This window comes from Uranotaenia lowii, chromosome 1, assembly GCF_029784155.1.
Source record: "Uranotaenia lowii strain MFRU-FL chromosome 1, ASM2978415v1, whole genome shotgun sequence".
Taxonomy (NCBI): Eukaryota; Metazoa; Arthropoda; class Insecta; order Diptera; family Culicidae; genus Uranotaenia; species Uranotaenia lowii.
This window is the reverse complement of record NC_073691.1, coordinates 181,107,849-181,125,248: the sequence shown is the minus strand read 5'-3', so window position 1 is coordinate 181,125,248 and position 17,400 is coordinate 181,107,849. Positions and strand designations below refer to the sequence as shown.

General features: G+C 35.1%; 1 protein-coding gene across 1 annotated transcript in view; it reads right to left on the bottom strand.

The window, feature by feature from the left end:
* The window catches only part of LOC129739076 (calcium-activated potassium channel slowpoke), a 191,324-nt gene that overhangs the window by 20,387 nt on the left and 153,537 nt on the right, over nt 1-17,400 (bottom strand). The window contains exon 17 of the mRNA XM_055730463.1: nt 5,642-5,719. Coding sequence (XP_055586438.1) covers nt 5,642-5,719 — 78 coding nt within the window. The remainder of the gene's footprint in view (nt 1-5,641; nt 5,720-17,400) is intronic.

The window sequence follows — 17,400 nt, the reverse complement described above, 5'->3', positions numbered from 1 at the left end:
GTGTGTGCGGTCAATCCGAGTGTTTCAACATTTTTTTCATTGCATAAATTTGGGGCAGCCGATTGCCGATGACGTCACAGAGATCCGGTTGAGTCGCCGCGCGCGCACACACACACGCGCAAATATATTTTAATGTTCCGAATTCGGTCAAAGTTCCCAATTGAATTGGCCATAGGAAATCCGGCGTTTTTCGATATTTGCACGCGTTCGTACAGTACAAAAACAATGTGAAAAGACAAAAAATATCAATTAGTGATGTACGCTACGGTTATCGATTGCGTATTTCGTTAGTATTGGTTAAAATTGGTTTGTGCAAAATCTATGGTACAGTAAAAACGTAAGCAAAAAGATTGATTGCCAGCAAAATTAAAAAAAAAAATAATGGTCGCTTTATTTCAGTTTCGAAGATTTGGTTTCGTACGGAGCTTTTATATCCATCGAAATATAAAAAAGTTAAGCGCAGCTCCATGGTAATAAAATTTAACATCGCAAGTTTTTGGTTTTTTTTTTACTAACTACTACATATAAAACACCACTATCATGCCACATAAGATGTATGGAAGAGGTCATAAACAACATGCAAGAGCTTCCAACAAACATTTTTTTTGGTGAGCCATTTTTTACACTTAAATTTTTAGCCTAAGTTTTCAAATGTTAGTTCGAAGATCTGGAAAATTATTTGTGAAATAAGTGCAAGATAAAGCTTAGCAAAACTAAGGATGAAGCTGTGTATGTGTGTGGTTTGGAAATAAATCCTAATAAAACGTTTGGTTTTGATTTTTATGAGACTACTCTTCTGTAAAACCTAAAGAAGACTTTTCGTATGAGGTTTTGAGAAATCCTAACCTGACAATATGGTTGTCAAATTGATTCTTACATGTTTTCGATTTTTATACAACAGTTGCATTTTTTTCATTTTAAATGAAATTTAAAAAAAATCATAGTAAAAATAATCGATTACAAAATAGGATTACAACAGCCATAGGCTGTAAATGTCGAAAACATATTTGAAGAAGCAGCTAGATTTTTAATTGTAATGTTATTGAATTCTAGGAGATTCCAACGTTTCGAAAAGTCATGTTCTTAGATTGTTGAAACTTGTTATTTTAAATCTTGAAATAGTGCAAATAACTTCCAGATTCTGTGTTTTTTTTTGAGTTTTGAATTCTTGTTCAGTTTCTATTTAAAATGTTTGATTTTTTCTCAAATCTATTGTTCTGAGTTCGTCTTAGTACATCTTCGTACCTGAAAATTATCACATTTTCAAGGGTGATGGAAAGAATTAGAGAAAGAAAGAAAATAAGCCGTAAATATCATGAATTTTTCGAAAAAGATACCTCGACTCACCGATGGGACTTGAACTCGCAATTTGCGCTGCAGTACAACGGCGCGTTAGCCAATTACACCAAGGTGAACGTGACGAAATAGGCTCCAGCATACATACATGTCGAGCTCCATCGGTCCGGTAGTGATGCGCGAGCGCTCAAGAGCCGTTCATTCGAACAGATTCTTCAAAAAGAACGAACGAACCGTGGCGCAGATTCGATCTCATAACCATTTGGCATAGCAGACTTGAGTTGTATTCACTATGTTATAGCCGCTGGCATTTGAAAACTAGTTTGAGTCAACTCTTCAAGTTTACACTGTTATAATCATGGTTGCAATGTATTTCTAAGGAAAATAGCCTTTTTTGAAACTAAACTTAACAATATTTTAATAAATTTGACCGAAATGTAAACAAATGGGACTGAATCGCTTATTTTACTATTGTTTTTTTACTATTGTGAAAATGCGACTTTTCCACGAAAAATTAGAGGGCTCTACTTTGAAGGTCAGTCTGATGAGATATTTTGTATTGGAAATAAACAAAAAAAAACGTTTCTGGAATAATTCCTGGGATAATAGACTGATATTCGTTTTTCATAGAAAAAGCCTAATAACTCACGAATGCTTCAAGATAGACAATTGCTGTCTGAAAAGAAAATGTGCGCATTTTAATTTGAGAAAAGTGCTTAGAAGACACCACTTGCGTCTAAATTCAATTAATAGAGCTAGAGCTTGAAAACTGTTTTGTTGACACACGTTATTTTCTGTTGGGAAAAGAGGCCTGATCTATTGTGATATATCCCGCGTTACTATTTAAACTTTGCTAAGCTATGTGATACCCCTTCACTAAAGATTGAAGTTGCAGTTGTTTACCAGTAGCACTAGAGCACACACATCTAGGTAGGATCTCCAAGTTCCCTTGAAAAGATCCATCTACGTACATGTGCTGCCTCATTGAGGCGCTGGAATGCTAAAACCGTCAACCTTCATCATACTTAGTGTGCCAGGTGTTTTCACAACCGGGATTCGATCTCATGATCGTTGGCTTAGAAGACAAAGACGCTATCCTCTAGGCTACGATCAGCGCGATTCCCAATCGTCATATGAATGTGATGTCTTCGACAAAGTTGCTTTAAAAGCTATTGGCTGCAACTTTATGGAACACAATTTTACTCTGTATTTTTAATTGAAAAAGTTTGTTTGTCAAAATCATACATAAAATGACACGTACTAGTGTCTGATACTGTATTATTAAAGCGCATCTTTACTGAAGACACATTTTGTCTAAATCTTATAGTCTTATAGTATATTTTGTCTAGCTAAATTCCCGTTATAGATCACTGTGCACTGGTTGAAAACTTAACCGCTGCTCAAGAGCGAGACTGGAGAGTGGTTCGTTCTTTCGAATCAAAAGAACCGTGGATTTAGCGAGTCATGGTCAGGGAATCCAAAAATCGTTATCCTCCGATAGAATTTACCGATCGAAACAACCGTGAGAGAGATTTTCATCCGCAAGGACACTATACTAGCGCTCATCAACTTCAATTTTGCTCTCGATGAGTTGTGTATTCCGATTCAAATTTATCATCTCTTGTAACGTTAAGGATAAGTTCTCGCTCCCGGAAAAGAAATTTTTTTTCACTATTTCGCATGGAGTTAAGGCCGCGGAGAGTCAGAATAACGTAAAACACTCTCTGTTTTGTTCTTTCGGTCGCTTCCAGTTTTGTCGGAAAACATTCTCAGAACTAGAACTGACCTATAGAAAATAATTTCGGACGAGTTATCTTGATCGGCATTGGAAAGGGATAAGAAGTCATCACGTCCTCATATTTATCGCTATTACACAAGTGATAAACCAGTTATCATTATCAGATCTGCTCGATTTGCTTCCCTGGTCATGATTCGTTAGTTCTTTTCAAGAGCTGGTAAAAATAAGCAGCTCCTGGTTGCTCTCCCATCACTAAACATGCCACACAAACTGAAGAGCGGAAAACAGCAGAAAGCCGTTCGTGCTCTCGAACCAAATGAACCGTGGTTCAAAAAAGAGCCACCATTCGAACAGGAACCGAGCTGAGAATAGCAGGTGAGCCGTTCATTCGATCGAATCGAATGGCTCTCCTTACTCTGTTCTTGCCGTTCAGTTTATTAACCAGAATTGAGAGGCGAGTCGCGACTCTTTTTCGAGCCGTGTCGTGGCCCTTTTTTCAACCACAGTTCATTTGGTTCGAGAGAACTAACGCTGCTGTTTTTCGCTCTTCAGTTTATGTTATTTGTGATCTGATAAATTAAATTTTTATACATGCCGATCGAGCTGCGAGACACGATTGATTTCGAGCCGCTCAAATAAACCGGCTCTGAGCCGCTCATTGAAATGAGCCGTTTTGTCCATCCCTTATCGGTCGACTGCTGAATCTTCTATCGATACACTCCATGTATATCTCGCATGTGTTCTTGTTCCACTATTGATCTCTCTGTCAGTGATCCCACATTAAAATCGGTATTTTCAGGCCCAAATAATTCGGTATTCGGTATGAAATTTACAAACATCGGTATGAATATTTGTATTATTGTTATTGAACAAATATTAGTAATTTCTTGATAACCAATGATCACGATCACTTCTGAATTAAAAAAATATCTTTTTGGACGCTAGGGATCAATTAAATCAAACATATATTTATCAAAACATTTTCTTAAAACATTGAGAAATAAAAAAAGATCTTCCAGTCACATTTTGTTAAAATTTTTAACCAAAGTTCAAAACTCAAAAAATAAAATTTTCAAAATTTGTTGATAGAACAGCATTGTTGTTTTGTTCTCTTAGGCACATTTTTCTAGAACATTTGACATTTGTGAGATATTCCGGTTTCGAATACATTATCCCCAGGGATCAAGTATCCTCATTCTCCCCTACTATAATCCCTAATCTACCATGTAATTCTATGATGAAGATTTGATCTCAAAACAGTTGCTGTAGCAGATAAAGATGGTATCGACCACACTAAGGCTTGCTGGCTAATAGAGGCACTAAGATTACTTTGTTTCGAAATTTTAAAAAATGAAAAAACGGTTGTTTTAGTTAAAATTTGAAAAGAAAAATCTGTCTGAAAGAATATTTCAAAAATCGGTATGAAATCGGTATGTTTTGCCAAAAATCGATCTTCCGTATGTACCGATTCTTGGTCAAAAATCGGTATAAATATCGGAAAATCGGTATGTTTGGAAACACTGGTCTTTGTTGTTGTTTCTATCGAGATATACATGGAGTGTATCGATAGAAGACCCAGCAGTCGGATGATGGAGCTCGACATGTACGCATGCTGGAGCCTATATAGTCACGTTCTCCGTGGTGTAATTGGCTAACGCGCCGTCGAACTGAAGCGAAAATTGCGGGTTCAAGAACCGTCGATGAGCCGTTGTAAATTTATGACATTGAAGGCTTATATTGCTTTTTGTCTTTAATATCTCATATTTCTCCAATACTTTCAGTCACCTTTGAAAATGTGATAATGTTTTTCTGATTCTAAGTTCTAAACTGAAATTCTAATTCCGAATATTGATTCTGTATGTCTTCAGGAATGCTTATTCTTGATTCTGATTTTAAATTCTGAATCTTAATGTATTAATATCTTATTAATATTTTCTGATTTGGCTTTTTTGGTTCATCATCCGATTTGTATCATTTTCGTTCGTTTAGGTACATTATTGTCTTGTATGCTTGTATGTTTATATGTATTGTATATTTTAAAATTTATTTTTATACTTTTCTGTTCTTTTTGATTTTTAACAATACATTTTAATACACTGCACTGTTCTTAAATGTCTATCAATTAATATTTAGTCTCAGTATGTTATTGACCAATTCCACGGCCAGTTGATTGCTGCAAACGGGCATTAAAAAACAAATAATTTGCTTAAATTATCTCTTATTATCGATGGTACAGTCAATTATATACAAAAACCAAACGAAATGGTGATTACGATGATCTAATTTCACATTTTGCAGCCGGCAGTGTGCTTTCGTGAACTAAAATTTTAAAATCAAAATAAACGATGATAATCATTACAAAAAAAAAAAACAAAAGGGACGACAGAACAGAGCTTGCATCGCGCGCATGTTTTTTTAAATACATAGTTTTTTTTTCGGTTGCATTCATATGAAGAAACATTGAGGTGTTTCCCAGGAAAAATAAGGACACGATAAAATCAACGATGCGGTGCTTGAATTTATTGTTGGCAATTATCACAAAAAAAGTCGAAAATAAAAATGAATCGAAAAGCAAAAGTAAAGTTTTATAGTTCTGGATATCTTTACCGGATGAAATGCCCCGGACGTGCACCCGTTTCGGAAGTTCCGGCGGGGTAAATGTGGGTGCCGGGTGATGACCGTCGTCTGCAAAATTCACACAAAAAGGGTTCTAGAAAAATTTCATTTTAAATATTTGGGCGCAAAGCGCTTCGTTTGCTCAAAAGGTAATAGGAAAGAGAGAGAAAGAGAAAGAGAGAGGAGGGACAGATCAAAACTATAACACTATCGGCAAATATAGGGAGGAAAAAACTACAGTATGTTTGGTGGAAAAGAAAAAAAGTAAAAGCAAACTTATGAAAAAAGCGTTAAAAGCAAAGATTTAATGAGAACAAAATGGACAAAGGGGAAGCGAACTAAGACTACTTCAAAAACTTGGAAATGGCGGATTAGTTTGTTGCAAGCTGTGTGATTGAGAAAAAAACTAACCAAACAGTAATTGTTATTTCTCTATCTCAACAAACGGAAAGCGCACGCGTGGTTGCAAAAAGCGGTCAGCAGTGAAATTTCAGCTGTTTAAATGAACAATTTTGGAACAAGAACTGATGTATGGCGAACTTAACCTCTAAAGGAACTACCCAACCTTGGATTATAGTTTGAGGATACTTTTCTGATCGCAATTTTCTGCTTCATGGTGTACAATAGCTTTCAAATTGATTTGATATTTGCCATATGTGTGTGGGATATAGTTTTTCATATTGGTTTGGTTTGGTTTTAAATTTTGAAGTGATTTTTTTGGGAATAACAAAAAAAATATAACCTAATTTGTAATTTGAAACACATTTTTCATTCTACCTAACCCCCAAAAAATAAAATACTGCAAATTTCGTGATTTCAAGTGTTTATGAGGTTTTCGCAAACTATGAAAAATTTTACGCTTCTATGTTTGAAATTCCAATTCAAGTTGACAAACAGGAATCAGGAAATCAAATAAGAATATTGTGTCAGAATTAAGAAACCGGATTCAGAGTTTAGGTTGGCATTGATTCGAAGATTCAGTCAGTGAAAAAAATAGTGGAAAAATGAATCCATCATCATATTGAGAAATTTCTGGAAACTAAACAGAAATTCCAGAAAAAATAAATAAATAAAAAAATCCGTCAGTTATTGAAATATGAACTCACAACTGTTCCCTATCTTCATCTTGTCCATCCGACAGCTTCTCCACTGTACTGTCAGAGCCAGATGGAGAACGAGGGTTAATTGTCATAGTCCAGTATTGTTTTATAAAGGGAAGCTTAAACACGCACAACTGCTTACAGTCGGGCAGCTTGGCCGTGGTTGTTTTCCGGTGATTTGAAACAAAGAAATGTTTTTTTTTCTCATTCTGTTTCCTTCAGTCATACGCAATACGGTCGCGCTGAGAGGTTAATACCGGCGGTCTCAAATCGAATCATCGCCGTTCTGGCGTTCACATCTTATGCCAATGGCGTTGAAATATTGGAAACTCATGATTGGAGTGAAAGCTGAATTTTGAGTGAAGAAGCCAATTTGGTGCGAAATGACGCGTTTGCCGTAACTGAATATCCAAATCGTTGTTCAGCAAATTATGAAATTTATTTCCTGATTTCTGTTTATTGTTTCAAATCACTAACGTCGGTTTTGTCACTTTGATTTGTTTGATAAAAAGTTTGAAGTGTTTTATATGAACATGCCATTAGAACCAGAAATATACAAATATACATGGAAAGAGGACTGAAAATCAAATGACGGCTGCGCTCTGAAGCTTACAACTTTTATTATCTGATGCGCCTATCGTTGAACAATGATTTTTTATGGTTTCAACGATCTAAGAAGCAAAACATGCTGAGGTTTGAGCGTAACTATCTCACAAAATTGCACTTGGCTTCACCAATGTCAAGATTTTTTTAACCTTAAACCAAACTTTGATAAAGCTAATGAATTCGATAGGTTTAATGAGTTTGTTTTCGTGTTGGATATAAGGAACATTGAAAAAGTGAAACAAATGACAACAGAAAAAATTAGCAAAATCATTAGATTTTATTGGAAGGTTCGATGTCATTACTCTACGTAAGCTTGAATGATCGATATTTTTATCGTTTGAGGATTCCGAGAAAATTAAAAATAATTTTGAACGTCCAATTAACAGTGCACTAAGGATAAAGTAAACATTCGAGCCGTTCTCAATCCAAGAATAATGATGAAACAAATATAAAAAATTCAATTATGGGTAAATGATTGCCTTGTGATTCAGTTCAGTCAAAAGGAACGACTCGATTGAATAGCTAAACGTTGCATTGTAATTTCAACTTGAGTACGATTAGATGTTTTTTTTTGTTCTTCTTCTGAAATCGAAATGTTTTATCCACATTAGGGTGGCAAAGGATGTATGGGAAAAATTTCATGGTCGAATTTCGCAAACCGACCCTAGACATTATGTAGATTGGCCCAAAAAACTGACCTGCGCAAAATTTCAGCTCGATCGGACTTGATTAAGGGGTGCCTCAAAGCGCTTAAAGTTTCGGTTTTTGATCCACAAAAATCAATAATGGAGGGCCCAAAATAAATCGGGAAATCGAAATTTTAATTTTAATTCCAAATAACTTGAAAATGCATAAAACGTGGAAAACTGGTGTTATCTCGAAAAAGTTCAAATTTATTTTTGTCAAAAATTGACTTCAAAATTTCAAAAATCACGTGAAAATCACTAGCTTAAATCAATCATAAAGCTTCAAAGAAAACGGTTTAACGTTGGAAACTATAGTTTTTTATTAACGTTAAATCTGTCCGATTATAATATTTTTTCTTAGTTTTTTTTTTATTTTTGAACCCTTCTAACTGTTTATGGTTAGCTTCTACGATGTTGACGTCTTCAGCAAAAATTACTACACTTGTTACAATCTAGAAACTTGATGAAGACATGAAATGAAAATTACAAAAAAAAAATATTTTTTCTAACTCACTACTAGGTGATTTAATCACTTTTATCAAAAATTCATTTTAAAGTGCTTGTAATGTAAGTAAAATGCCCCGAAGACACTAAAACGCTTCGTTTTGGCGTCAACAATTTTGATCACCTTTTTGTATCGTTTTCCCCTGTGTGATCCGTAGAAGTGCTTTAAATCCGTAGATCTGGCAACGCTGAACGGAACAGTCGAAGAACAGTGGTGTAAAATCAAGAATACTTCTTCTAAAATTTCAGAAAGTCGATTTCTTTAAAAAAAAAAAAAAAAGTTTTCGAGATCTCGACTTTTCATGCATTTTTAAGTCATTTAGAATCAAAATTGAAATTCTGATTTTTCCGATTTCCTTTGGTCCCTCGCTTGGGTGATTTTTAAGGGTAAAAAAACCGAAACTTTTAGCGCCTTGAGGCAGTCCCAAATCAAGTCCGATTGAGCTGAAATGTTGTACATATTAGTTTTTCGAGCCAATCTTAAGCGCTGATGTGGTCTAGTGGATAGGATGGCGCGAGTCTGGTAACCCAGGCGTACTGGGTTCGATTCCCGGTATCGGCAAGAAAAACTTTTGGGTTCGAATCCCATAAGTTGCCGACAGGTAAGATGTGTTTCATTGTCTAAATAATTATATTTTTCAGAGGGAATGCATCTGGGGTTAATCTTAAGAGACTATTGCAAGCGGAGTGGATTGCCAACCATTGTAGGTCTCTGAAGGTTGGATGCCTTCCCTCGACGAACCATCGGCCGTGGAAGCCTGAGAAGCAATTCGAAGGCCAAGCCACATAGACATAGGCTGGACCTTGCTACCGATGGGGGAACCATACATGCATACATACATACATTAGTTTTTCGAGCCAATCTTCAAAATGTCTATGATCGGTTTGCGAAATTCGATATGACCCTTTTGGCTGCCACCCTAATCTTCATATTAATTTTTTTTATCTCTCCTCAGATCATAAAAGAAGGAGAAAAATAAGTTGGTAAATTTTTTTAGAAGTTTTTCAACGAGATCTTTTGAAACATGAGAAATCCAACAGAACAATGAATTTTCATCTATTGATATTTCCATGAAAAAAATTGAGGACAGCAATTAAAATTCGGCAGTGCATCAAATGGAAAGCAGTGCTTCAAACATTCTTTTTATTTTATTTTTTATCCTAATTTGCGTATAATTTAACCCGCTCCCAGTGTAAACATGTTTTTCAAAGATAAAACTTGCATTAATAGTTACACGTTCTTAACAGATTACATTTAAGTATGTTAATCGATTGACCCAGTAGCACAGCGCTTGGTGGTATGTTTGTGTTTGAGCAAGTGCGCGTGTTTGAGTAGGTATTTGTTATCGAAATGTTACAAGAAAAGTTTTAGTTTGTAGTGTGCTTCCATTTGGTGAATGATTATATTGACGCTGATTGAATCGAAAACAAAAGTAGTTCGTAATTTTTAGGGTGACACATCAAGAGTAAAAGGTTGAGATTCATTTTTGAGAAATCTAAACTAATGATTCAAATTTTAAAATTTTCTTAAGTTTTGAATGTTTGAAAACAATGTTTTCAGCAGAAAAAAACAAAAAAAGAGATTTTTTACTTGTACTTTTGTTTTCGAAAGCAAATTGATCCCAGGCTTCCCGAAAGTAGTACAAAAACTTTCACGAGTGAATAGCCGAAACTGTTGCAGAGCTGCTGCATATACTTTAAATAAGACGGCAACGATGCATATTGAATGCCTGATTTGTTTGTTACATTTGGGAAGCCTGTTTCATTTTTGTATTTATGGTTCTTTTTTTTTTTTTAAAAGATATGAGTGAAATGAGTGATTGTTGATGATATTAATGTTTTTTTTGCGATGAGGGATTTCAACTGCTTTACAGTAGGTATTCGTTGTTTGAAAGCGTTTTGAACAAATATTCGTTTGTACACTTCGAATTGCAGTCATTTGGAAGCAACAGGTGCCGCAATGTGCGTATATATTTCGGAAATTTTTGTGTTGCCACGGAAAACCCAATTAATTGATGATAATATTCACACGACATGTTCGGTATTTTTTTTACCGCATCGTTTCACTTGGTTGCACTTTTGATATACAGTTTTGTATAAGGCGTGTTTGTCATTTCTGTGATATAAATATAAACATTAATCTAGTCTAACGTATTGATTTGGATTTGATAGCAATTATTCTAGATCGCGCTGGATAAATTGCTACATAAAGAATTACACTTACGTGGAGAGTGTAGGAGTTCTTCGGCTATTAACAGGCGTTTTAAATATTGATTTGTTTTTCGAGTGTTCGTTATTGTTTATGATAGGAAAATATGAGATTGTTTTGATTTTTTATTGTTTCAAACCAAGTTCCAAGTATGTCAAATATAATCGTTCGCGTGTGTTTGATGTGAAAAGTAAGGAAAGATATATTAGAAGATACACTTGACCAGGAAGGAGTGATACAAAGGAAACAAAAATTAAACTTTGAAAATCATATACACTGAAAAATGCCATAGAAAATAAGTTCGGGATGATTTGATGAAATGAACATTTGGGAAGGAAGATGACATTTCAAAATGGACTCAACATCACTGATTCTATCATGTCATCCAGAGTCAATTTCTGTTTGTGTTTGGAACCAACTAACACATTGAAAATAAAATACACGATTTGCTATCTAAGCATAATTTGAAAGTTATAGAATTTATATTTAATAAAATAAGGTACAAGATAGATTCAATGACCGAAAAGGGTGTCTGAAAAAGGATTAGTGTGTAGATGATGTAAACAACGACAATACGAAAACAATGAGTTTTATTTCGACAGGAATGACAACACCCAAAAAAAATTGACTCACCACAAACATTCAAAATACATACACATTGGTCAACTGGAAGCTAGTCTATTTAATGAAATATATTTCCGAAAACTAATTTTGACAACTACCTTCTAATTTTATTAAAAGTTTTCGAATATTGTTAAGAGACGGGATTATGTGGAGCTATCGTCATTATACGGAGAAAGGTTTAATATTGGGACATAGAATTTTACTTATTTGATTTTTTTTTAATTTAGGATTTTTGCTACCTAATTTTTTAGCTACTGTAAAGTTGTTTCATGTATTATTAGATTTTTAATATTACCGAAAAGCTCTATTCTTAGATAGGTAACGTTATTGAGCTTGGAAGGAAATTTCAATACGAATACCTGGCATTCATTTGACGAATTTGAAATTTAAATTGGATTTTTTTTGGTCATGAAACATGTGTTTTTCATAACCTCTTCTTGTCCTGTTCAATGGTTTTGCTGCCCAAAAACATATTGTATATTGTTGTTATTGAACACAAAGTTGCTTAACATCACAGTGTTTATTGCCAGGTGCCCTGATTTTTGAGTACACAGATTTTACAGACTTTACAAAATTGGTTAGATGCAATATTCATGTGATTCATATGATCCATAAGTACCAGATTCTATTAAAAATCTTGCTTGTATGCATTATTTTATCACCAATCATTCCTTAAAACTTAATTTTACTAGTAATATCGGCATGATACGTATTAGAAAACTGTGTTTTGTAATATTTATTAACACGCAAAAGCGCATTCCTTCACATACCCCCCCCTCCCGCTCACATTTATCGCCTAAACCAATGTTTGGTGCCCAATTTATGGTCTTAGCTTGTGCACAGACATACACAGACCTTTTTTTAAAAATTGTTGTTTTATCCTCAACCCGTGGCATCCCTGATCACAGTTGATTCCTATTTTGAAGGGGCGCGCCCGAGCGGTCGTTTAGCCTAATGACTAGCGTGTCTGGTTTGTAATCAGACGACCAGGGATCAAATCCCGCCGCCTCCAACTTAGGTTAAGGAAATTTTGTAAGACCACGGACGTTAAAATGAACTCATAAATACATCGAAACTGTAACACACGAAGAAAAAAATAGAATTGTAAACTCTGCTGAGTAGAAAAGAATGCAAAATATCTCTACAGAGTAAGATTGTAAACTCTACGGAGCAGAGTCAAATTACAAATTGGTCAAAAAGTCTCTGTAACTGGACCATTGTAGGAGCTAGGCAGTTCCGAGTCGGCGAATAGAATCAGAAGAAGAATATTCCTATTTTGAACTTTGAAGATTTGTTCAATGATTCTCCGAAAGAGAAGTATTTTTTGCTTTGAATTAAATATTCGATTTTCGTACAAATTTCATATTTTTTACCAATTTCAAATACGATGTATCTGTAAAAACTAATAAAATCCTTAAAATAGAACGTATTTGTGACACAAATCGTTTGCCTTTCATTCGATGTTGGCTTCAATCACGTTTTCATTGAGATACTGTGCGGTCATTGAACATTCTTAATATTGTTGTTATTCAGCGAACCAGGGTATGCCAAAAAACTTGTAAACAATGAACAATTAGCTTTTCCTTTTGAAAACTAGGAAATAGCTGATAGCATAGAAGCAAGTAAAGGCGGCCGCACAATAGCCCGTAGAGCGTCACGTCGCGTCAGCGATGCGTTGACATTTGATTTTGGGGATACCATTTTCCATTTGAGCCACCACTTTGGTACGTCGCCTTAGTGAATACATTGTACTTAACGCAAAACTTGTTCTAAAAAGCAGCGTCCTCCAGCGTCGACGTTCTAGATTTCAAAAATTCAGAATTGTAGCACAACAAGAGGGTTATGTTTTTTATGTTTTTCGTCAAAGTTTGACACAAATAGACTCAAAAATAAAATCATCGTAATTTTTTCTACTCGATCATTCAAATTTGTTTAATAATGTTGTTAAGATTCGTTTTTCACATTAAAATCTATTCGATAAAATGATGACATCATAAACGATTAGTTATATTAAAAAAAATAAATTGAAGGAAACATTTTGTGTTGGTATTTTACACCCCAAGTTTTGTCTCAATAATTCTGGAACGCCTTGTCAAGAAGTAGGCGATGGCTTGTTGGTATCGCACGTGTTTTTTTCGCTCCGTAAAAATTAATTTTTTGAAGTTTGGGTAGTTTGTCATTGTGAAATTGTGATTTTTTTTTTGAATTAGTGGATAAAGCACAGTGATCAATAGTTGTATGTTTCGTTGAATGTGCCCGACCCGATTACTCGTTGATTTCATCCACCTTCAGCAGTTGACATCGTTGAATGTTGCGCTGCAAGAGGAAACACACTTCCTACTTCAACAATTGGTGAGTTCGTTCCATGATCCTTCTTAATCATTTATGCTGAACTGATTGATGTTTCAATTCGCGAGTTTCTACCTGAGAATTCTCAAAATTGGAAAATTCTTAAATACCATTAATTGATTTATAAAGAGACGTGAGATGATCCCTTGCATTCCTGCAAGGAGCGCAGGGGAGTTTTTTTCTATTGCAACCTACTTTTTCACCCAAAGGAGTACAATTTTGGAAACATTTGCGGATTTAATTTATAATGATGTGTTGAAATTACTATTATGTTTTTAAAGCAAAGGCGTAGATGCGCATCCGAATTTGCATGAAATCGTCATTCTAATAAAAGGATTCTCCAAATAATGTTGCGCCTTGGAACCTGACAGTTTTTTTTCGTATGCTCATTTTATAAATCATGTTCCAAGCTTAAAATTTGCGTAATTCAATTTTCTTTGCTAGAGGTAAATCAGAAGTAAGTTTTTGAATAATATGGAATTTTTTTCTCGTTATAATTCGTTGCTATGACAACACATTTGAATTGTTCGGGTTACTGTGTCAGTCATGGATGTGTGTTTAAAGTCACAAACTGATTGATTATATCGATGTTCAAAGCTTTCTCCAGCAAAAGCTTTTGGAAAAGTTAATTGTGTAAGATTTTGTGATGGCAAGGTTCCGAAATTTGTTCGCGATAGCTACTATCTATACACTTTTCTCATAGCACCCTCAGGCAGCGTTGGTTAGCCCCTGCCTTTGCTGTACGAACCGAGGAAATGCTGTGCGACATTTCATTTTCAAATTATCAAAGCGGGCCTTCCGTTTTCTTGTTTACGCATGAGGGGAAGGCTCTGCCCAAATCACAAATTGATGGACGACTCACAACAGAATTTTCCGTCTGATGCATAGTTGCTCAGCGATCTTAGAAGGGGAAATTTTTCGTTTGTTGCATTCGCTCGCGATCGTCTCTATGTATTATTCAGCAGTGAAACATTCGGAAGTGAACTGCTCAAAATGTATCGCTTATATACCAATCGTAGACGCCGGGTAAGGTGGGAATGTTTGGGGGTAAAAAATTTATACTTCCCCTGCTAAAAGCTACAAGCAATTCTGACCAAAGATTGCTACGACAATCAGGAAAACAAAAACAGCTCGGATAGTCTGCTCGTGAATAGTTCACCTACGATGCGCTCAGCAATGATCAGCGAAAACTAGAATTATGAATGTTGCAGATCACCATTGAGTGTCTTCGTTGTTGATACAATATTGTTGCATTCGCTTGACTGCCTTATACAGGAAGATGTTGCATCTATCTACGCTTTCCTTTTTGGCTGAAAAGTGGCAAACTTGATTGCAGCAGGAAAGAAAAATAAAATTTTTGTTCCTGTAATGTGCTCGCTTGGTGATTAGAGGAAATGAGCGAATTTCGGATCCTTCTGTGATGGTACTAATTTTTTTCTCTGTTCTTCCAATATTTATTGTCAAGAGCGAGTATATGCGCTATATCAAACTTCAATGGCCAGAGATGATGATGTACAAAAATCCGAACATGTGGTTTGATTAAACTTTGAGAACATATATGATACAATTACAATTTATCAATTTACACCGCAATGTTTTGGATTTCTGTGCCAAAAAAAACTCATTTCCGTCCACAGAAGAACGAACTCTCAAGAGTCACCATCAAGAAGCACAGTACATTTTAGGAAATTTGCTTCCAGCATGAATATTGATATATAGTAAGGGAGGATGGGGATACTTGATCCCCTTTTTTATTTTCATCATATCTTTTTGGGAACATTTAGCAACTCGCCGTCTTTTGCATTTTCTGACTGCGTGTAATTTCAAGTTAATATGCTTCAAAAGTTAGAACGATATATGAACTCGTAGATGAGCTAGAAGTATTTTCGTGAGACCAAAAAAAATGTGATATTGTTTAAGTTACGGGAGACTTGATCCTTTACTAAAGGAGACTTGATACCTGAACCTAGGCAAAAATCTAATAAAATCCGAAGATAATCCGTTGACTATTTCTTGTCATATTAGTTCTCATTTCACAGTTTGTAAGTATCAGACAAAGAGAATTCCAGAAGTTTGTCTTCTACCCTAGAGTCATTGCATACTTTAAGGCGCAACTTTCAAGTTTTTAGATAGATACAGTATTTTTGTTGACGAGATCTGGTTGTGTATGTATCATAAGCATAAGCATATGAATATTTCTAGATTCATCCTGTTTGAAACAGATGAAAAATACGAAATTTCGACAGAAAACGAATATTTAATTTGAAGAAAAAAAAAATCTTTCGGAATCATTAAACAATTCTAATGCTCAACGTTCAAAAAAGAAATCAATTGTGATGTTATAATTATTCAAAACAAAAAAAAACAATAACAAAGCGTACCAGCCTTCGTCTCAGGAAATACCTGAATGTACAGGGGCCTTAAGGCAAAATCATTGAACAGGACAACAAAATATGCTTCATGTTTTGACTTTTGACTTTTGACAAACAAAAACATAGTCGTCCCTGCCATTAAATTTCTTGGGATATAGGTAAAACCGGTTATTTTATATAGTGTTTCAGGCTAACGCCGCATGAGTGGTCACAATTCTATCTAAATTTCTGTCCAAACTTATCTACTCTAGGACTGATTGCTACTGAATACGACAGGTAAAAATCGTTTCCACTTGTACCCGAAACATTCACACTAAGCCACACAAACACACTCGAAATGAGAATAAAGACTAAACGACGAGGAACAACACTGAAACCGGACCAATGAGATGGATGGAAGGAAGGGTGAAGGAGGACATTTTGGTGTTATGGGAATGCCGAGGACTGATCTATTCTATTGGTCTAATTTGGGAACGTGGTTTGAAAGGGCGAAATTTGACAAGTAATGTGGTCGTATTCTAAACATGTGACAAACTATTGGATCGATGGTTCAATTTTGGGTTCACTAGATTTTTAAAACATAAATCAACAGAAATGAAACGTTTACAAATGACGACGAAAACGACGAGAAGGGCGATTGATTCATTTTTAATATATTTTTGTTTTTCTTCAAAAGGACCAATGGAAACGAAAAGTAATGTTGAATCATGTTGTTGTTTGGATTCAACATGTTTTTTTATAAACTACGGCATAAGGTTTGATACGTACTTGCACGCCCAACCATCTGTATCGCACGGACCCCTTTTCGAAATGTCGCCACTGTTTATGAAGTTTCGTTCGCGTGATTAAGTGAGAATATTACGAAATCCATTTTGGATTATCGATTCAGTTTTTGGTTGGTCATTTTGGCAACAATATTGGGTTTTATTGTCGATTGTTTACATTTTAAGTTGACAGTTGGAGGGATTGATGTTATCAAGCAAACGAGCGAGTAGTATGGCATTTGGTTGAATGATGGTTTCAAGCACAGAAAAGAAAAAAAAGAAGAAAAGAACATTGATTGTGAATGATAAATGTCAGGGGCAAACATGTCTGGCTGGTCGATTCGGAGAAATGTTTTCTGTAGAAATCGAAGTACTTTAAAATGACGGGTATACTAATTTTGGAAATAAATTTTTATTTCCTCCGAACCGATCGATGATATTATTCTGATTCCATTGGATGGGTATGAATTTTTCGGGGATAGCTCAGTTTGCTACACGAAAAATAGAAACAAATCATCCTTCGGAGTAATAGATGT